General features: G+C 43.3%; 1 protein-coding gene across 2 annotated transcripts in view; it reads right to left on the bottom strand.

Moving 5' to 3' along the window:
• Window positions 1-6,181, bottom strand: part of PDIA5 (protein disulfide isomerase family A member 5) — a 99,128-nt gene extending 92,947 nt beyond the window's left edge. For both annotated transcript variants that reach the window (XR_004241367.1, XM_032115119.1), the window contains exon 1: window positions 6,091-6,181. Coding sequence is in view for 1 of the 2 variants with exons in the window: in XM_032115119.1 (XP_031971010.1) it covers window positions 6,091-6,174 (84 nt within the window). In the remaining variant the exon portion in view is untranslated. The remainder of the gene's footprint in view (window positions 1-6,090) is intronic.
• Window positions 6,182-22,905: the final 16,724 nt, after the last annotated feature.

Raw genomic sequence — 22,905 nt, 5'->3', positions numbered from 1 at the left:
GACAGAATCTCACCTTTCCTTCTCCATTTAGCTCCCAAAATGAGCCCTGTGATAGACTGTGCGCTTAACTTCAGAAGGCTGACTTGAAGGAACACCTCTGTACTGTGGTGACCGAGGTCTGTAAACCTGCAGATCAGCTGGTGACACAGCCAGGTCCCGTGGTGCAGACACTGTGCATGTACTGACAATACCAGGTCTAAGTCATCTCCAGGCAGGCAGAAGGGAGAAACCGACCCATTGCTTCCTTCCCCGCAATTCCTTCTCACTTAAAACCACAAGATGTTCAAATCCAAAGCCTCCTTGCTTACAAGAATCACAGTTTGACTGCAGATGTTTTATCTTCCTTGTTCATCATACAAACCACTCTTGACCTTGTGCAATAATTGCTTGCTTTTCACTCAGGAGCTCTCCCTCTGCTGCTATTTACATTCAGGGTTGTGCTGCTTTGATCACTGAGCCATTTGTAACAAATGCCTTCCAAGATGGATAGTGATAAGTAGGACAGTCCCCTTTTTTCATTCATGATTAATATCTAAAATAGCTGTGGAAACATTTTAATCGAATCAGATGGGAGGAGACAGGTTAGCTCTGTTACCCAAAGGTAGCTCAAGGAAGCCTGGTAAAAAATTATTATGTGGAGAGGGGAAGAGAAAGGGTAGAAACTCTTGGGTCTCAGACTTCAGGGGTCACAACTGAAGTGGCCACTGCAGCAGTCTCTGCAATCCCGCTGGGACCACAAAACCAACTTCTGCCACTTGCCCCTGCAGGGGTTCCTGAAGTGCAACCTGCTGAGGACCCCCAGCACAAAGGCTGCTCGGTGATGTCTGTGACCAACCCGAAAAGCCACCTATGGTCTGAGTCGGGAGCAGTGACTCCCACACCTACAGCAGCATGGGATGGCCAGCTGAGGAGCGCTCCAGCAGACACAGGGGAAAATCAACAACTTCTGCACTGCAAGACCTACAGCATTTGAAAACCATGGGTTTGCCCGACAGAATTACATTTGCAGACATGCCCACTGGACACTTCCTGGGTTTTGTTCATTCCCACAAGCTCTGTGGAAGAGCACATTCTTACTGCATACGTAATCCAGATCAGTTAACTCTCACCTCAAGCCATTCCAGAAATTAAAAAACTGAAGCACTACTAAAGCACTACGACATTTTGTTGTGGGGGGTCATATCTGTAAAGAGGCAAGTGTCGGATTTTTTGTTTTCAAAGGATGCAAATTAAAATCTGACACATAGTGTCTTAGTACTCTTTAACTTAGGTTGAAGAATGCTACAAATAAGGCATTCCACTTAACGTGGTGCTTGCTATGTTCACTTTCCAAATATAGAAGGTAGCAAAAAATACCATGGAGACGTCAAGATTTGACTAGACTCTACTGTTCATATTGTTCTTAAACAGTGGGGTTTAAGCTACAGGCATAATAGTCTATACTAAAGGATGTTCTTAAGGGCTCTGAGTAGCAATTTAATTGTATGGTTTATCACTGGGTTTCAAAGGCTCTGTGAAGGAAAACCTGTGCAACTATTTACTAATTAACAACTGACTGTAATAGGATCAATTACTAACGTTGACAAAGAACTTTCTCGTTATTCTGAATGTGAAGCTCTCTCTCTTCAAGCCCGGCACTGGCACCATACATATATTAAACAAGCTGTCGATGAAATAATATTTCAAATATCACTTCTGAATGAGCACATTTGACTACAGAAGTTAAGGGCATGAGCACAGCATATGCCACATAATCCCCTACTAAAAATTGGGTTTTCGAGAAGTTTAAAGAAATACCACCTACTCAAGAAGCACGTAGGAGGTACTATAAAAAGAAGACAAAAACACTATTAATGGGATTTACAAGGAAGAGAGGGCAAAAAAATGACACCTAAAAATCTCTAGCACTTTATATGGCACTTGTTATCTTCAAAGCATTGCACAAATGTTAACTAATTAATCCTCACATTTTTCTGCCAGGTGATAGGAGACAAAGCTTAATTTTAATAGTTGGAGCAAGATTCACACAGAAAGGAAGTGATCTGCAAGAGGCGAAAGGAAGGCAGCACCAGAACAAACCAGCACACAGCTGATCCTAGAGCAGCACAACCACACAGCCATGCTGTACCATGTCCTGGAAAGGTGAGGAAGGGTAGAGAAAGAGTCTCTTTGCAGTCACCCAGAAAACAGGCTATATGACTCTAAACCCAAAGACAACAGACAGGATGTCATCAAGACAGTCACAAATTAAATTACCTCTGTTATCTGTGTTCTGCAAGTGTGCAATTCACAGCACCCTCCACCAATGCTACCAGCCACTCACAGCCAGCACAGGGCCAAAACTAAATACTTGCTTTGCTGTCATTTTTTGCCATTCACAAGCATGAAAAGGTGGCAGGAACAAGGTAAACAATATCTTACTTCCAAAGTGACCCTGCCTGCATCAAGAAATTTAAGGCAATGCTAGTTAGCGCAATGCAATTTGCAACCAGAATCAGAGTTTTTCCATTCAGACCTCCAACCACAGCTCTGAAGAAATACCTCACTGCCTCCATTTTACTGAAACAGGGGAATTCAAGGAACTCCATCACCAAAAGGCAAAAGAAGTGGTCAACAACAGAACAAGCACCTCTTCCATCACCAACTGCTCACGACACCATGAACTCACCCCGGGGCAGAAACACCAGTTCTGATGACCACACCACGCTTGTGTCAACATCCCAGGGCCTCTGAGGTAAACAGGTGCTCGGGCACCAAAATCAATGGACTGAAAACATCCCACCAAAAGGCATGGAGTGGAGTAACAAAGTCAAGGTTTGATTTGGGAAGGGCATCTCAGGAGACAGAGCATAGCCCATGTCACAGTTTCACACACCTGTATTTTGAAGACAGAATGGACAAAGTAGGAATACGAGGGGGGACAGCAAGTAAGGGATTTGTCTCTGCAATATCCTCCCTCTGCCTGCCAGGAAACGCTTTCCAAAGAGGCTCCTGTAGTACAAACAATAAATGAATGGGAAGAGGCACTCCTGAATTCAAGCCCAAATGCCATAATATGAAACAGCACCTGAGCACTGCAGTTGTGAAGCAGTACTCACACCCTGCCTGCAAACTCACCAGAGGCAAAGCCACTGCTGCCACACTGCAGGGCTACCTGCAACACAGAGGGAATCATGCCCAAGTCCTCCCTGCATGCCTGGATTCACAAGTCAGTGTCAGTGCTCACTAGTGCATTCCCGTGACCCTACTGGCAAGGATTAAAGAAGTACTTGAGGAGCTGGAAGCCTGAAATGTTCCTTTCAAGCCCTTCTTTGAAGGCACTGGGTTTGAGGGGCACCAGGTCACAAAGTCTGCTTCCCAGCAGCGCTCAGTCAGCCGGACTCTTGACTCAGTTTCTCTGTCATTAAGCCAACACTCGGAAGACAAACTGATCTTTGCCACACTGGCATGAGATAACATTCATCGGTGTTTGCAAAGCAAACGGACCCAGATGCGCAATCCTGTTGGAAGCAGTGGCTGTCTTCTGCTAGGGAAAGCACAGCACCTGATGCATCAGAAGAAATGCTAATCCACCTTCGTGTGAAACCCCTTCCCAGTGCCTTGAACAGTAAATTCTGCCCTTTGAGCATGAACTACAGTCAACCACTTGATAAATCAAACAGGGAACCCACAACTTCCCCATGGCTTTCCAACTCATTCAAGAAATAAAACTTTACAGCAGACAGCAATCACTCCATCTTCCTCATATGTGTATCACACATCCACAGTGATGCTGCAGGTAACAAATTAACATCTTGCATTAGAAGATACTGAAATGTTTTCTTCATCCAGCTTTGTACGTTCCCTTTTACATAGTAGGAAGTCTTACAGAGATAAGGATTTAAATTCTCGAAAGCTACCTCTAATTTTGGGTCAAAAAATGAGCCCTATTTTTCAGAAGTGCTATGCATGCACAACTCTAGCTGCTGTTCCAGGTGCACTGCAAGTACTCAGCACTTCCAGAAAAACAAACAAACAAACAAAAAACCCAAGAAACCAAAACACATTTGGGTACATGAAAAAGGACTGGATGGAAGGAAAAAATGTTTCTTGTTGACCTACCAAGCAGCTGGTATTACCTTCGCTTTAACTTTACACACTGAGAACCACCTGATTTAATAGCCCCACATCACCTAAAAAAAAAATATTAAAAGCAGGTTTTGCTATGTCACAGCTGTAGGCTAGTTTTCCAATCCTGGAGTACAGCGAGTTACATATTTCAAGATGAAAAATCACACCTTCAAGTGCAAGATAATGCAAATTGGAAGAAATAATTTAAACTACTTGTATACAGCAAAGGGGAAAGAATTAGCTGAATCAACAGCTCAGTGAAGACATCTGCTCAGCATGCAGCATCACAGAGCAAATAAAATGCTGTGGCAAATTAAGAAAGGTAAGAAAGAATAATGTGGATAAATAAAAATGGCTTTGTATAATTTCACTGACAACAGCAGGCCCCCTCTGCTCATCTCAAAGACACCAGCTCTGCAACACAAAATGTCAAAGAGGGTAACTAGAACAATTAGGAACAACAGATTTATATGAAGAAAGATGGGGAAAAAATCTTGTTAATCTACAAAGAAAAATCACAGGAAAATATTTACATTAACATAAAATGAATGTTACAGTATGAGAAGGTCTGACAGTCACAGTGGATATAGTAGGAAATACCAGAAATAACTCCATGTGCTTAGCTATTTTGAAGGGAGGGAAAATTCAGTCCAATTGTAACTCCACTTGGTCCATAGTATATGCTCTATCTGAGGAATGCACTGCCACAAGTATCACTGAGAAAACTACTGCGTATATTAAAGATGAGCCACAGATGAAAAAAAATCCACACTAAGACCTCTTCAGCATTTAGGGAGAGTTCAGCGTGACTTCAGTTTCACTTGAAATCAATAAAGTGCAGATAGAAGAGGTCTGCAATTCTAGACCAAGCTTAAAACAAAGCAAAAACTGTTCAGAATGCACAGCATTTCTTTTCTCTCCTGGATGAGCCAACAGCTATGGCCCTGCCAGGGGCAAAAGGCTACATCAGACAGGGCCGAATCTTTCTGTCCCACAAAGGCAATTCTAATATTAGTACAGAATAAGCACAGGGCAATTAGCAATTCCACACTTGATTTGTATGAATTAGATGAGCGCTCCCCGGTCATGCATTTCCAAATACATTTCAGATCACTCGTGCATAAAAAAATTAACGTAATTTTTTATTATTAACTCCATTTGTCCGGGCAGAAGGATGAACTGTAGTTCATGTCAATAAAGTGAATAAAGTAGCGCTTTAAAGCGTGCCTTCACCAATCTTTTAAGCTATTTATGCTAAATGCTGTGGATTAAAAAAAAAAAAAGAAAAATCAGACTTTAAAATATTGCTGGAAGTCTAGGGGCCTCCCTGAGGTGAGCAGTGCGCTACTCAGTGTAATGTCAGCGAAGCACACCCCGACACTCCGGAGCGCACCGGGATGGACAGCGCCACATGCGAGGGGCGCAGGGGCGGCAGTGCCCGGGGCGGGGGTGCCGCACACAGGTGCACAAAGCCGAGCGCGGCAGCTCCGCTGCGGCACGGCCACCGCCGGGGGAAATCCTCTGGAAACCCTCTGCTGCCGCACCGCTTCTCACACGAAACTTGGGACCGAAGCGCCGGCGGTCGGAGCCCCGGGGGCCGGGGCAGGCGGAGACCCCAGCCCGCAGCCGCTCGGGGAGCCACCGCCGCACGCCGGGGTGCGCTTTCTCCGGGTGGTGCTTTGGGAGACAGAGAGAAAAGGAAAGGGGAAGCAAGAGAGCAGCTCAGGGGCTGAGCGCTGGGAAGACACCCGGGAGGAGCGCTGCCGGCGCCCGGCCATGCCGGGCTGTGCCGAGCCGAGCCGAGCCGAGCCCACCCGCGCCGGCGGCGGGTGCGGGCGGCGGGGAAGGCGCCGCGCCCGGTTCCGGGGGCCCGTCCCGCTCCCAACTTTCGCCCAACTCCGCCGGCCGCACCGCGCCCCCGCCCCGGCCCGGGGACGGTGGGCACCCCGCGCCGCCCCCGCCGCCCCCGCCGCCACTCACCGCCAGGCCGAGCAGCAGCAGAGGGAGCGGCGGGAGCCGCCCGCGGCGCCGCGCAGCCCCCGCGCCCTGCCCCAGCACTGCCATCCCGCCGCCGCGCCGGACCCGCTCCGGACCCGCCGCCGCTGCGGCTGCTGCCACGTCTGGCGGCGCAGGCGCGCTCGCCGCCACTGCCCGCCCGCGCCGCGGCATGACGGGGGCTGTAGTCCGGCCCGCGCCGGGGATGCTCATCCCCGCGAGGGACGGGGCAGCTCCCACAGCCAGCCCGCGCATGGAAGTAAACACCCAACCCCCGCCGGAGTGCTGCCGGCAATCACACAGCAATCCCCGTCCCGTTTGTTTCAGCAGGGCTTAAAAAGTTCCAGCTATTCTCTCCCATCCCACTGGCCTCCCCTCCAGGGTTAGTTCTTTGTGCCTCCGCCTTTCTCCCGGCGTGTGCCTTACTCCAGAGAGCCTTCTGGCACAAAGCCTCTTATTTGATGCTTATTTGTCAGGGGTTTTAAAAGCTTTTGCTGGTCTTAGATCTGGAATAAGAGGTAAATAAGGGAACAAAAAATAATGAAAGGGGAGAGAGAGTTAACTTGTAAAAAAGCTTAGAAACTAGGACCTGTTGTCTTTGTAAGTTGTTCCCACTCATTAAATCCTAAAGGGTGAACTGTCCTCTCACGTCAGCAGGGATGCCAAAGTGCAAGCAAATAAATACACACACTGAGTCTGACCAGGATCAATTTGTGCAGCCTCCATTACAATCACAATATTGGAATGGTTGCTGCATCCAGGCGAACAAATCGGTCTATGCCCTGAGTCTGGCACAGCCAGTGAGCCAGCTCTGCCTCGCAAGGACATCTCAGATGTCCTGCCAGTAATCTTAAGGGCAAGGCGGGTCAGCCACGTTATAATTGGCTTCCCACAAACAGAAGGGATCTTCACCAACTGCCCAGTGGCTGTGTGAAATTCTTCCTTGGCTCAGAAACATCAAAGGAAAATCAAAGGCATCTTCGAGTCTGATCCTTACAGCTGACTGTCACCCGAGCATTAGACTAAGAGGCTGGCTGCAAGGGAGCAATTTGTAGATCCACACAGCTGACTGATCACTTCAAGTGGTGATCATGAAAACTGAATGACGTTGACATTAACAAGTCCCCTGGTGGAGATATAATTTTGCAAAGCAGAAACACACATAGGGAAAGTTATTACTATTAACATTTACACTTTTGTGGCATCTTTGGCAGCAGAATCAGAGCACACTTTCTCAGTCACAGCTGGATAACCTTTAGCAAATCATTTCACAGTGCTATGCCTCGCTTCCCATCTGCAGAAGGCCTTGGTTAGCCTGCCTTAAAACAAGGTTAGCAATCCCAGCTCTTGCTAAAATGCCAGTGAAAGCACACATGAGGCACAGCCCAGGAGCCATCAGAAGGAGTTTGGGATTAGAAGGGATGGATGGCTGAAGAGAGATTTAGGGAAGGAAAAAGCCTGAATCTTTTCACTTCACAGTTGAAGGAGCCAAAACAAAACATCCTTTGTGTCAAACATCTGTACCCCTAACATATATACTATCCACACTGCCACTTCTCACCTGCAGCCCTTACTGACTGCACTGGGATGGACAGACAGACAGACAGATGGATGGATGGATGGATGAGTGTGCTGCCCTAGTTACCACCACTCCTGGTGCCAACGTCCCAGTGTGTAATAATCAGCCTGCTAGTAAAAGGGTCTGGATCCCCAGCTGAATTCCAGTTCAAATAAGCTATCAAAAACTCCAGAAGTAGGTAACCTCTTCTAGATGCTGTTCATCTTCAAATCCCCAGCCTAGAGCTGAAAGGCTTCTGCATGCAACTACCCTGACTCATCCAGACCTCTAATCTCAGCTGGATATACAGATCCTCAAAGACTGCTTGAGTCCTCCTGTGACTCTTTTGTGTAGAAAAATGTTATATCTTCTGATGCTTCACATCACAGTTACCATTATCAGGCAATGTAAAAGTAACCTCAGTGTGGTAGAATTTCTGTGCCATGTCATAACCATACAGGACATGCTGCCATTGTGATAGGAAAGGATAAAATCATGGGAACATGGTTGTTTTGTCACAGCAGTACATTTTTATCATGACGGCAAGAGGAAACATTCTCAGGAAGAAAGAAAAAAAGAAGACAAGCTATTTCAAACTAAGCTTCTGAAAGGTTATGTAAAAAATCCAGTTTGGGAAGCTGCAGTTTTTATATACAGGAGAATATAAAAAAGGTATCCATGTGGCAACTACAGCTTCTTTCATTCAGTTTGGCTCGATAATTTGTATTGACATGACAGGCACTGCCAAAACTTAAGAGACAAGATCATTGAGCATCTGTCACAGGTCAAAATAATATATCAAGTATCAGCTCTAGACAAGGCTTTACACAGTGGCAACTACTTAATCAATCCAGTCGTGCATTACTAATGAACTCATTACAGCTGTATCTCAGTGCACTGCTATACAGCATCCCAAGTTTACTCTGTATCTGTTTGACATTGATATCATATGTTGCTTGCTTCTCTGTAATTGTAATATTTGTATACAGCACTGCAAAACACGCTGAAAGTATTTGTTGATTCACCACTGAGAAGAAAGCATTACTACTCTTGGATTATAGATCAGAAAACAGTAGCAGAGAGATTATATGATTTGCTCAAGGCTATAAAACCAGACAGTTTCAGATCATGTTCATTTCCAAAACCTGCACTGGGTCTGCTAATCCTTACATTCAAACACCTTTTTTACCAAGAATAAAATACAAAACTGGACTGACAGTAAGTATGTCTGTAAGGAATTACACCTTCCACATTTTCTCTATGTTTCTGCTTTTTTTGACAAGCTTTATTCTTTGTTCTCTTTTTAACCTGAACAAGTCTCTGTCGGCTTCTCACAAAAGGTAAAATGAGTCACCTTTACCACAAAAAGTGATAGCAGAGGAGACAGAAAAACATACAAGTCAAATTTGCAAGCCATACGGAATCCGGGGGCAACATAGGCTCTTCTGGGACCCGAAACTACATGTCATTTGCCCAGAATGGAAGCAGAATTTGCTTACTGCCTTAACTACACAAAGTTCTCTTCCTTCCTTCCAGTAACAGCTCTTCCTTCTTTAGTTCAGCTTCAGCCAACTGATTTTGATCTGCAGGCTTGTCTCCTGTAAGTTTTGTGACATCTGTGGCATGGCACTGATTGCATCAGCTGAAAAGAGACATACGAGCTGGTTGCCATCAACAGATTGATGGTATCATAGCCCTCGGCTCCTCATGACCTTTCCTACAGCTCTTCAGCATATGATGAAAAGGAAAAGAGACAGGACCAGCCCCTGTAGGACTTTACGTGGGAGTGGTCTCAGAGAAGAGGCACAGCTGTACATTGCTTTTCTCCAGCTGATGGCTGTCAGAGGGGAGAGCCTGAAGGCAGCTTTCCACTCCTGCAGCCTCCTCAGCACCTGACAGCAGGGCTGCAGATGCAGCATATCCATACACATCAACTAGCAAGTTCCACGGAATACCATGAGCACACCATAATGATGGAGACAAAGGTGCAGCTGTTACATAAAGGATTGTTTCTTAGGCCACACGTTCCAGTTTCATACTGTTGCATGAACTCTTTTTAACACTATTTTAAAATACATCATGAGTCTCAAGGGACTGCTGTTATTCAAGCTGTGACATATTTGTGCTTTCCACCTGGTTCGCTCGCTGCAGTCCATGGGAATGGCATGGAGGCAAGTTGGGATGGAGTTTAGTTGGAATGCTTCAATAGCAATGCTTTGCAATGGTGTTCTATGCAGCATAGAACTCTGGGCCTCCATTTGCTACATCATATCCTTTTACATTTTGGAGACCTAGAAGGACTCTGGACTTTTTGTACAGACCTTGCACAGCACAAAGGAAAAATACACACATACAGTGTGCTTTCATGGGAATTTTACTTTTGTACTTTATGGTTGTTGTTTCCTTCATTCTAGAATAAAAGTACTTTTGGACCACAGGTAGATAGATGCTCTTTATATACGAGAGGAAAAAAACCAGTCAGAACTGCAGGAATCAGTTAAAAGTTGAGTACAGATATTTTCCAAATATTTCCTCCTAGATATTTTCTATTACAGTTTTTATTGCTTTCTCTAAGTCTGAGGTCTGCATGCCCCTTTACATTTAAGAGGCCCTACTGTTAAGAACACTGTCGTTTTTTGACTGAGTCTCCAAAGCTGGATATAATGTGTTCCTGAGTAACATAAAAACCTTCTACAGTACAGGCACCTTGCTGGCAGGTAGTAGATAATTTATGTCTCACAGTTACCTGCTGAGAGAATAGTTAAACAGGATTAAAACAACCATTGGAGTCTAGCTGTTGTGCACTGACTGCAGCACTGCTTCATGTTCCCCAGGTACTGTGGTCAACAGTTTTCCAGTGATTTGCAGAAGCTCTATAAAATATTTAGGCTGCTTTACCTTTACTGTATCATCGGGAAATTGTGGAACAATGAGCTTGTGAAGTGGGCTGAGGTCTGAATTCAATGCAGAGTCCAACCACAGGTTTCCTGCATGAGGATTTACACATCATGTGATCTAGTGAGGGCTGACGTCTCCATCTATAAATCAAAAATAGGTGCATAAGTGGAGTTTAGCTAATACCCCCTGGATTGTGATGGCCTACATACTCTAGTAACAGGGCCCTGGCTGGTTATTTTTGAACAATATAGGTCGCTATTCTGCTGGCAAAATGTTTGATTTCAGTATGCAAGTTCATATAACAGGACTGATTCTGCCATGTTATCAGGGGTATCCTCACACCAACAGCTGGCAGCACACAAGAAGATGGGGCTTCTCCTGCAAGTAGAATTATTATATCTCTGGTCTGGTTGCACAAAATATTAATCCAGATGAAGGGCCAAATATAAAGCCAGGACTATAAATATACAATAAAAATACTGTTTGGTGTAAAACAATGCTTGCACTACTGGCCTCAGCATTTAGTGGAGCTGTATCCATTCACAGTAGCTGTGCATCTGTCTTCATATTATATCCAAAAATGTATTAACATTCAACCATCACCACATATTTACTGCAGACTATGATCTACCAAAATATTTTTCATACATCTATCCTATGAGAATATAACCAATACATCCAATATATACATATTCAGTACTTTTCCCTCTCCGTACATAGATAACTTTGTATGTACTTTTTTTACACATGCATACACACACACACGTGCACACATGTATGTGGTAGGTATTAGAGACACTTTGTGAGGATTTACATGATTTTATAATATATCAGTAAATATCCAGTCAATATTGGGATTTTTCCTCTATTTTCAGGTTTCCTAGAATTAGCTTGTGTGATTAAATACTGCCTGTTTGAGCTCAAGATCAGCAGACTAAATTAAGTGTATGACAATGCAGTCACTAGCTACAGCATGTAATATGGCAAAGTTTAATGAGAGGGATTTCCTTCCTGGAAGATCTTTGCAAGGACCACTACTCAGAGCCATATGAAAGAATCTGTGCTGTGATGAAGCAAGCATAAAAAACCCCCCTAATCTTATGATCAAATCCCTTGGCTTTCTGCATCTGTGCACTCAGAGTAGCAATTTAGCAATCCTGTAAGGAATTTACTAGGTCCTTAGGATTTTCTCTCTGTAAACCTTCTTCCTTCCCTGCATATTGCAGTAACCCATCTTTTGGAAGGAAAACACCACAGAGAATGCTGCATAGGAAAAGAGATTTTAGAAGAAGCAGAGAAGCAAGCAGGAATAAGACCTTGATCCTCAACTCTTTGAAGGTAATAGATTGACTTCAGCAGGCTTTGGCTCAATCCCCAGCTGTCAGGGAGAAAAGTCAGTAAAAAAAGGAGGAAAAACAGCTGAGAATCAACAGGGGAAAAAAAAAGAAGCAGAAAGAAAAAGTACTCGAGAAAAGGAAGAAACCAGAAAGGGTGAAAGGTAGAGTGCCAAGGGAAGAGAGGCAGAGGAAAGCAATAGTGGACACCACTGAAACATAAGCAGAGGAGAGTGAGAAAAAAAAAGTGAACAATCTGTGAAATGGCCAGTGCAGGAAGCTGATTTGCTCCTGGTTTTTAAGCTGGTTGCACATAGCCCAACCTCATACCGTGACTGAGACTGTCACTGTATTTGCCTGTTGATGTGCTTCCTGTCATGCCCTGTGTCCCAGCTCCTCTGGGCACCAGGCCAGCACTTCATAGAGAACACCATGGCTCCCAAGTGTTCTCTGCCTCGAGGTTTCCTGTACATGGAGCAGTCTGGTGTGCACCTGGGTCTCCCCTTGGGTGTGGGGGTAAGCTCTTGCAGAAGTCAGTAGGAATGGAAGGAGCTCAGTGTCAGAGTAATACACAGTCTTGCCTCTTGCTCCACTGCAGCAGTGAATAAATCATTTAACATAGATCTTATAAGCACAAGATTGTTTTGCAGGCCAAGAACAGAAGTTAGGAGACCTAAATTCTGTTTCAAAGAATGTTGACTGTTGCCTGTCACAAAGCTCTGGCAATTGTCAATAAGTCTGTAAAATATTTTTTTTCTCATTTTCTTCTCTTGAAATATGCATACACCTGATTTGACTTTGGTTTTGACCTCTTGGGAGCCCACGGGCTGAAAAGTATCCCCAGGATCAGATCAGAACTCAAATCAATCTGTTGGAGGTCAGGATGAGCAAGGAAACATGACCAGGAATCAGTGTGAAGGGCAGCTCTAAGTGAGGCTGTGTAGAGATGCAGGTAGGGATGGTGGGCAAAACTCATGGGTGGATGAGGAGTCTGTTGATTGCATGAGGAAATTGGGGACAGAGTCTAGGACTGATTGATGGATTGAATGAGGAAAATGCAACTGAATTTTCAAAACTGGTGGATGAAACTTAAGGTAACAAGACAGCAGCTAGCAGGACAGCAGAAGCTGTAGGCACACCCTCCCCCAGAGCCATTAGATTCCCAGATTTCTGCTCTCAGTCAGTATGTACCTCAACACACTCTTATCTCCAGATGGCAGTTTGCTATTTCTATGAGTTAATTCTGGTGTCTCAACAACCAGGATGGTGATGTGGAATTTTACTGATGTCAAAGATAGAACACAACCTGCAAAATGGAAATCTTTTTTGTCTGGATTACTTTTTTTTAAAAAAAAATAGGAGAGCACTTGCACACAAAAATTCTGTTCAGAGGGAACAAAGTGACTCACTCAAAAAGTCAGGAGATGCGGGATTAGGAATGCTTGAAAAAGTGTAGTAGCCTCCCTTGAACGTGGTTTGTGGAATGGAGTTTTTAATGACACAATTATTTTTTCCTCACAGATTGCCTAAGCTGTTTGTTGCAATAGTTGGGAGATGTATAATTAAAGGCAGGAGATAACTGAAAGGAAAAAGATGGTCTTATCATTAATGCAATGTGACCTCTATAACATTGGGCAAATTGCTTAAATGAAAATTTCCCCACATTATCTCAAAATGTTCCTATCTCTGTTTTTGAGTATCCAACTTGGTATCTGAACAGATCTGTAGAAATGCTGAGCACTCATAAGAGAAACTGAATTGAATAGGAGCAGTGCAGTGTGTACTTAATGCTCTGTACAGCTGACTATTCTGAAATAGGAGATCTTTGACTGTTAAACTGTACACTCAAAATAGGAAACTCAACCATATATTCACTATCTATGAAGTGGAAAGACATCCTGTTTTATTCTACTATGTAATGGAAAGACAAGCTTATCATAGGCACGAAGCACTTGAGCTCTTAAATGACATGCAGAAGTATAACTCACATCAAAAGGAAGTCTGAGAAGCATACAGGGAGAGAGGCAAGGGACATACATGGATCATGGAAATTAAAATATGAAAGCTATGCACCTACTGAGCACCATCTACCCTGTGCATGGAAAAAGGAAAGGGATTGTGGGAAAAAAGTGTGGTCAAATATTAACAGATGCCTGTTTATCTAAGAAAATAGTTTTAGAGGAAACGAGCAGTGACAAGACAAGAATGTGTTCAAAAACATTCTGTCAAGCCTATGCAAAAATGTGTTAAGGACCTATAAAACTGAGATAATGATACTTTTCCTTGCAAGCAAAGTGCTTGGAGAACTGCTGGTGAAATCTGCTACAAGAATTAATGCATTTTTCTTTTCACAGGAACGATAAGATCTTACCAAGTGACTCCAGGATAACTCAAAGGATGAATCTGAAGACAATTTTAGTCAGTGGGAAGTTAGTTAATTTCAGGGGTTTTGGAGCAAAATCCATGAGCCATCAAACTCAGTTCAATTTTATGAAGTGACTTGATGTCATGAACTGTAGACCCTAGAGACAAAACCACGGAGTTGAGGTTATTAGAGTGACATAAGCCAGGATCTGGGTTTGGTTTATTTTTTAAACAAGTCGTGTCTTGGCAGCAGCCCAGAAAGAAAGCAATACACATAAAAACAATGAGAGAAAGGATAGCATGGTCATAAAACAGCCACTGAAGTCTGTGAAATATAAGAGGAGGAGAGCACTGAGTCTCTAATATGGCATTGTCCAGCTGAACTAGTATGAAGCAATAGAACAAGGCTTGGCTGAGGCTGATGGGGTCACCTCAAGCTCATATCCCCACACTTGCTGCAGAAGGAACTTAGCTGAAAGGGACAGGTTTGTTTCCCTTCTGCCAGTTATCCAGCAGGAAAACTGAGCACCTGCTGAAGACTCTTGTCAATGACAAGCAGCAAATGGTAGCACTAAAAGTGCAAGGCAATGTAGTGAATGCAACCAGACAAATACAGGCTGACAGTGAAAAATGCTGCTGATTTGAAGCGCAGCACAGTTCTCCAAGTTTATGAAAGCAGTACATCTGGGCAGCTTGCACGAGAGACAATGACAGGGCACATGTCTGTGATGTTACTGTGGAAAGACAGCAAGAGCAAGGTACTAAGCATCATTTAGAAATGGAGTATTACCACTATAGTGAAGAAAAGAGAACACATTACCCATTTTTGTCAAATTCCTGGGCCACTCCTGTTGCCAGATTTGCAGGCCCTGCTCTTAGTCAGTGTTCCCAGCACGGTCAAAATACTGCTTAAGAGGCCAAGTACCCAAAAGCTTCTGCCTGTCATAGGCAGAAGATCTATTCCTCTGTGGATTCCCACGTGTAAACTTTTATCTCACTTTGCATATGGTTTCTCTGAGCCCCACGGAAAAGGGCTATGTGTACATTAGTTCTGTAAGTAACAGGGAGTTACTGTCACTGCAGCTGGGCTGCAGCTCCTCTGTGTGGGTGAGGGTTTGATAGACTGGGTTTGCAGAGTCTACAAAAGTAAAGGGACACCAAGTATTTTCTTGAGTAGGTTATGCTTAAAGCCTGCTCTGATGAGAACACGGGCAATGCTGGATTCAGTGAATTTGTCGAAATGAAGAATTACCAAACACTTACGTACTTCTAGCAAATCTCAAGACAAGAGCTCTAAGGTATAAGCACTTTTATTCTGCTGTCATCTCTTTGAAAGAGGAATCCCCTTTTCTCTAGATAACATCTTGCACCATGGTGTTCTGATCTGATTAGAAGACCTTAACACAGGCAGGTTGCAAGTAATTGTAGTAATATGTATTTTCCTTTTCCTCTTGATTCAGTCCTGAGGTGGTCAGAAAAAGATAGAAATGGAAATGTTCAATTGTGTGTGTGATCTATGAACTCTTCCTTACCACCTTACCTTCCACCTTCCTTACCTTGAGTTTGTGCTTTTCCCTGTCACATTAGTATCTGATTGGTTATGTAGGCATAAATGCCAAACTTCTAAGTGGGAATTAACTTGTTTTTAATATTGTGTAATTACAGGAGGATTTTAAGGGCAAGGACCTTTTCTTCAATTGGCATATAAATGTAATGTAATACTGTGATAAGGAACATAGATATATTTGGATGACATAAATCAAAACACTCAATGTCTGTACTACAAGAAGGATGATATGCCTTATGCAATGGAAAATCATGACTCTCAAATCTTCTGGAATTACAAACCCACAACTTTAATCAAAATCTGTTGGTTTTTTCCTGTTAATACTTAAATCTTACAACACATGGAAGAAAGATTACATATTGAGTCTCAGCAAAATAAGTTAATTTTTCTGCAGTGTCAACTCATGTTCCTTTCTTAAGGCATCTTGTGTGGAAAAAGCACAGCTGACTTCTGATACAGTTTTGCTTTTGTAATTGGATTTACGTACTGTAGTAAGATGCCCTTTTAAATTTCCTTCTTTTCAAATCTGTTTCTTGTTTTTCACTTATCATGTTGACAATACTACCACAAGGCCTATTTGATTTATAATTGGATTTTGGCAGACAAATTTGTTAACATAAACATCATATTTATTTGCCCACATTGCTAGTAAAAAATATTTAAAATAATTCAAAAAATCCATTTGACCTTTCACTTTTGGATGTGTCATGGAGTTCTGAGGAATTTCACCAAGTGTATGAGTAAGACAGCTTCCTTCCTTTGGAGTAATTTAATGTTTTATGTAATAAGAAATGCAGAGAAAATAAATGTTCTTTGTTTACAAACAACAGACTCCCATTCAAGTGTTGAACAACTGTTATTATTAATTATTTACATTATGATAGCTCTGCAGAGACACCAGCATGGAGCATGGCTCTATTTCTTTAGCTGCTATATAAACATAGATGAAAAAGATGATTGTGACTATTTCGTATGCCCAATATGCTAAGTTGCTTAAGGTAACAACCATTTGTCTATAAAAAGCAGGAAAAGGCTTGCATTAATCCAAACAAAAAAGCCTAACTCTACTGCTAAAATCATTTGTGGTAAGGAAAAAGGAAACACAACTAGAAAAGAATGTACTGCATTAACCTCACATCTGTTTACTCTTAATAGAGGGATCAGCTATTCAAATCTTCAGAAGGGCCATTAAAACACAAGACTGAAGAAGAATCAAGATGGTCATTAAAGGAAAGTGAAACATTTTTTAATGGCTACTTCCTACATCACCGGTGTGCTGAATTACACCAGTGCACTACTGGAGCAGACTGGGGTCTAGAGGAAGACCTTGGTGACTCATTACTTTTGCCACCTTTGGCTTAAACCCGAACAAGCACTGAGTTCCTGTTCATTGAATCACAGAATCACAGAATATCCTGAATTGGAAGGGACCTACAAGGATCATCAAAGTCCAACTTCTGGCCCTAGGCAGGACACCCCAAGAGTCACACCATGTTCCTGAGAGCATTGTCCAAATACTTGAACTCTGCCAGGCTTGGTGCTGTGACCACTGCCCTGGGTAGCCTGTTCCAGTGCCCAACCACCCTTTGGGTGAAGAGCCTTTTTCTAATATCCAACCTAAACCTTTCTGGACACAGTTTCGTGCCATTCCCTCAGTTCCTGTCACTGGTCCTGTTGCTCTTTCTAGTGGATCTTTTTTCTCTTCTATCTCTTCTGTATCTTTCTCGTTTTAGCTTTTTTAAGTAAGTGTTTTGACTAGTTGGCCAGGATCTCAGGCCTTGTTGCTGTGACATTAGGTAGGCTGAGATCCCTGCATTCAAAATCCCAAGTCCTATTTAAATTTTTAAAACTGGAATGTGAACACACTTTAGATCCCCTCATCCTATCAAATTTAAAATAACAGTGATGGAGGAATCTACAATCTAGGAGCATTACACTAATCTAGACTTATAAAAAAGCTATTGTACATTCTAATTTTGGACCCAGAACTATTTGAAAATGTTTCTGTTATTAATAAAACCAGCATCAGAAGGTATTAATCCCTTAGAAGTTGCAGGTTTAAAAGATGGATGCAGGAAATCTGTGGCATGTCAGGACACTGAAGTCTGTAAAACTACATTATCATTACTGGATTGCGTTTCTTCCTCCTAGCACATTGCTGTTTCCAGTAGATTTGATTCATTATTGTTGCTTCATTTTCAGTGTTATGCCAGTTTCTGGGACAGCCAACGCAATAGACCGGGTTCCACTGAATTCTCCAGAAATAACAGCCCCCCACAAAACCCCACTCCCTTCAGAATGCCTGTTTAAGATGGGATTTGTATGTCAGAAAACAGTCAGGCATGCCTTTTTCTGTATGCTTGCTAAATGATACTTAACCAACTGTGCCAGAATCTTGAGAAGGCTATTTTCTCTTAAGACTTTTTCTGAGGAAAAAATTGCTTTCTTTCTCTCTAAGGGGGTTGTTTCCATCAAGCTTTTGGGGAAGCAATCTCTGCTAGAAGGCATGATCATGATCATAAAGGCATCTCAGCACTGCAATTCATGTATGAGAATTAGAGGGAGCAGCCCCTGTCATTTAATCTGATTCACAGGGGGCTGGGAAAGAAGCAGGCAGAAGTAGTGTCTGCTCAGTTTGTCAACAGGAAATCTGACCAAAAAAAGTCCAGTTCTAGTCTGGTTTAGGTGAAGACCTGAGCTTTTGATAGAACTATTTTAATTAAAAATACTTCTGGTCCATGGTGCTTGTTCTCTGCAGAAAAATGCAGCTGAAGCAGTGGTAATAATCCTTCTATTCCAATTTTGCAACATTACTGAGTCGTTCATAGATTTCCTTTGATTGTCTTACACTGTTCTTTTTAGGCTGTGTTATCCCTTTGGTGTGTTGTGGACTGCTGTGATGCACCATTTCCCTGCACAAATAAAGTGGAAGAGGAGGGCATTTTGATCTACTTATTACAGGGAGCCCAACCTACAGTGAAGAATGTAATTTTGCAATACCTGGACTACAGTTCCCAGGAGGCAGAGCAGCTATGTTTAGGAATCAAAATATTTTTCTTTTTCCTTGCCATTTTAAGCTATTCTGTATAAAACAAGGTCTCCTTTACAGCCCATTTTCCAGGCAGAACTAACCAAGGATCCACAACGACACAATAGAGGAGACCTACTTAAGGAAAAAAAAAGAAATGTAGACTTTTTTATATTTCATCGTCTCCTAATGAGTTTATTTTCTTTATGTGAGGTACTTAAGCTGATTCTTCAGAAAAATTGGAAGTTAATAATGATCAATCTACATTTACTCTGCACATAACCAACCATAGAGCTTATGATGCATGGCATAATTGCAGTGTACTGAATGTTTCCCTTTTGCAGCTGGCTGCAGAGACTGTAATAGCCTGTTACTCATTTCTAGGTGAGGGAGTTCCTCCTTCAGTTTAGGAATTTGTGCTTCTGCTGCTGAAATTTCTGAACTTGATCCCAACTGGTAGTTGTTGACAGCTGCTTTTAATTATCATACAAACAATATTTGTTTATCATTTTCCTTTCAAAAGAATCCCAATACACCTGACAACAATGCTGTATCAAATAAGCCAAAGATGCTCTTGGAAAGGAAGTTTTCCTAAATGCTCTTCTTTACAGCTAGTAATTTATCACGTGCTTTAGGTGTTCTTGTTTCTTTGTTTCATTTCTCTTTCCCTCAAAGACAATAGAGAAACAGAGAAGACCTAAGTTTGGATCTGGCATAACTCTAACAGTTTGTCTCTTATTCACCACTTAATTATTTATCTATTTTCCCAAGAAAGACAAACGACATGCAAACAAAATCAGGATGTATTATGTGTATTTACAAGAGAGTGAAACACAACGAAGATAAAAGAAAGAATTGAAAATTTAAATTATTCTTGAGGAAAAGACACCAGGGATAAAGTGAAATTTCATGAATGCATTCAAGTACGTTGCCCCAAATCCATGCCTGCTATTAATCTATAGCTCACGGATTAATTTGTTTCACTGTTATTTAAAAAGAGAACAAAACCTGAACCGGAGCTGTTACAATGAGCTGACAACCTCGGCACAGAGCACAATGTAGTGGATTAGACCACAGAAAACACATTTAGTTAGAGAACTCTCACCAAAAAGTAAGGATGAGCTTGTAGCTATGGCTTTAGTGCATGACTGGCAAGGGCTAGATTCACGTCTTATGATGTGAAAATCTCCCCCTCTCTGTGGGTCTGTTCCCTGAGTAAAATAAATCAATTTTTACCATTCTGCACCACGAAAACCTTCAGTGAAGACATGCTGTGCCACCATTTGAGACCAAACCTGGGCCTTGGAAAGCAAAAGCCGTGCACCTGCATGAAGGACAATCCCAGCATTCTCCCAGGTCCTCAGGCGTCTCAGCCAAAACGCAGCTAAATTTTGAAGGGAAGGACGTAGAGATGCTGTTGTCTGTGCTGGCCCACAGACAGGATGAACAAACCAAGCAGGATGAACAGACGGGATGAACAAACCAGGCAGGAGCCCCACAGGAGGAGCCACCCCACAGGAGGACACTCCTGAGGGGCAGCGCGGCCCAGCCCCGAGGCCCTGGTGGGCTCCCTGGCTCTTCCCCTGACAGCAGTGCCTGGCATCCCCCTTCCCTCCGGGCTGGTGTGGTGCCCTGACGATGCTGGGCATGCAGGGAGGCAGAGTCGGGTCCTGCTGCCATCTCAGGAGCTCTCTGGTGGCTGTCACCCAGGAGGAGGTAAGGCTGGAGGCACGGGGTCTGTCATCTTAGGGGTGATGGCAGATCATGGTGTTCAGAGCTCCACATTCTCATTTACAAATGATTTAGAGAACCTATGAAAGGGTTTCCTGGGTTTTTTGGGGAAAACTTTAGTCTGTCCCTCCTGAGTGTGGCAGGAGGTCTCCAGGTGGCCGTCAGGTCCCTGCCACTGCACTCATCACCGAGAGGCCCTTTCATCAGTTGTGAAGGGACAGAATGATTTTGGGGAAAGTGCTGCTGGGAGGTCTGCAGGGGACAACCCCTGGAGTCTGGAGGTCCTGAGGGGACTGGCCCTGCCTGGCAGAGCAGCTACTGGGAATGCCTCTCCCAGGGCAGCAGTCAGCACTGAGGGAGCTGCCAGCTGGTGGGGGCCGGAGGGTGTTACTCACTGTAGGTTTCTCTGTGGATTCATGACAAATATTTGGGGAGGGGAAGGAAAAGACAAACTTTGTTGTGCTGCTGCACAGGGAATATGTGTCAGGGAACCATAAGGACCGGTGGTTCCCTGGGTTCTGGGGGTGGCAGGACATCCCTTTCCAGGGATCAGAGCAGTGGGGGATGCGGGGCAGCTCCAGCCCCAGGCATGGAGTAGCTCCCTGGGCACAGGGATCAGCTCGGTAGAACCCATGGATAGAGCTGAGGGGAGCTGGAGACCGGTGCTGCTGCATCATCACTGGGGCAGGAGCTGAGGGCTCCAGAGCCCATCAGGGAATTCAGGTCTAAAAAGTGTAGTCAGGGCCCTGGCAGTGGGCTGGAAGCTACTGCACAACTGGGCAAGAAATTAAATTAAACAGCAGAGAATTCCGCAAAAGGAAGCATCTGATAAAAATACACACTTTTGCTGAGCATGGAACATATTGTCACAGGAAGCCACTGAGGCCAAGACCTTAAAAAGATTGAAGAGGGTTTGATCAGTTATGTTATAGCAAGATTGCCCAGCTTTGGCATTATTTATGTCAGATTTCAGAGAGATTTTAAAGCATGTGTTCTAGAGAAGTATTGAGTCTCTCAAGAGATTAACCTGAGATTTAAAGCAGGAAAAAAGTACCAGATTATGGTGCTGCACTCTTAAACTACAATTAGAGAGGATACTGATCTGAACAGATCAAGTTGATAACATGATAATTCCTATACTCTAGGCTGAGTGCAGCCCTGAAAAACAACAGTGTGTGTGAAAGGGACGTGATTTTGGATTTTGCAAGGGCTACACCAACTTATCTGCTGACAATTGAAAGCATATCTGACCTGAGCATCTTTCAATCAGTGAGGTTCCATCCTTCAGGAAAGAGGAATAACTGACAAAAATGTTATTGCTTCCAGAAATTAATTCAGGTTTCCTGCTCTTTTATCTGGTACATAGTGCTATGTTCTCTCTCTCTCCTGCCCTCCCTTTTTAGTCTTGCATGCATAGGAGACAGGAATCCTCCATCACTTAGGTAATCTCTTGTATTTACAAAACCAATCCTGTCTTGTAACATTTCTGATGACACGTGAAAAATCACCTCTGGATGTGCCAGTGTATTAGCACAGCAAACAATAAGCAGGACATGGAATCCTGTGGCAACTCACATATCAGTTTAGGAAAGTTATAATATGTCAACATGGGAAGAAAGGTGCCATTTGTACCAGCTGTCCTGCTGCCATTCCCAGTCTGGCAGTAATATGGGGTTCTTCAAAATACACAGACTACAATTTGACCTTAAAGAATTCCTGAGTGAGTCTTCAAGAGAAATTTGCATTAGCTGTATCAAGCCTTTCCCATAAAGCACACATCTGTGTAAAAGGTAATAAATTAGAAACATATTTCTTTATATACTTTTAACTCCACGTAGCAAAATGCCCAAGCACTTTGGGAGCTATTGAGATCCTTTGCCTGCCGCTAAAGTGCAGTCATTCCTTGGCTGCAAAACAGCAGCTGCTGCAAGATCCACTAATGAACAGTTTGAATATTGTGTGGGAAGAATACCATTTCTTGCTGAAACCACATGGCAAAAATGAACAGTAATGCATGAGTTTAGTGATTTTCAAATACTGTATCATCACAATCTGCACCTCAGATCTTTCATGGATTCTGTTTTTCCTTCCAGTGTCACAGCCTTTTTCTCAATACTTTCTAACATACACTGGAGTTACCATAAAAATAGTTCAGCAAAATTAGAGTGACTATTGGCAACAATATGAAACTGAGCTTCCTTCAACAGGAGGTGTGCATCTGCTTTGCTGCACCCTGTCATTCAGCATTCTCTTGGCAGAAGTGTTAGGAATTTACACTTGCTACTGGGGAGTTTTTTCTGTTGCATGCAGACATATAATT

The sequence above is a fragment of the Corvus moneduloides genome, chromosome 7 (genome assembly GCF_009650955.1).
Source record: "Corvus moneduloides isolate bCorMon1 chromosome 7, bCorMon1.pri, whole genome shotgun sequence".
NCBI classification, from domain to species: Eukaryota; Metazoa; Chordata; class Aves; order Passeriformes; family Corvidae; genus Corvus; species Corvus moneduloides.
This window is presented reverse-complemented; position numbering and strand designations above follow the sequence as displayed.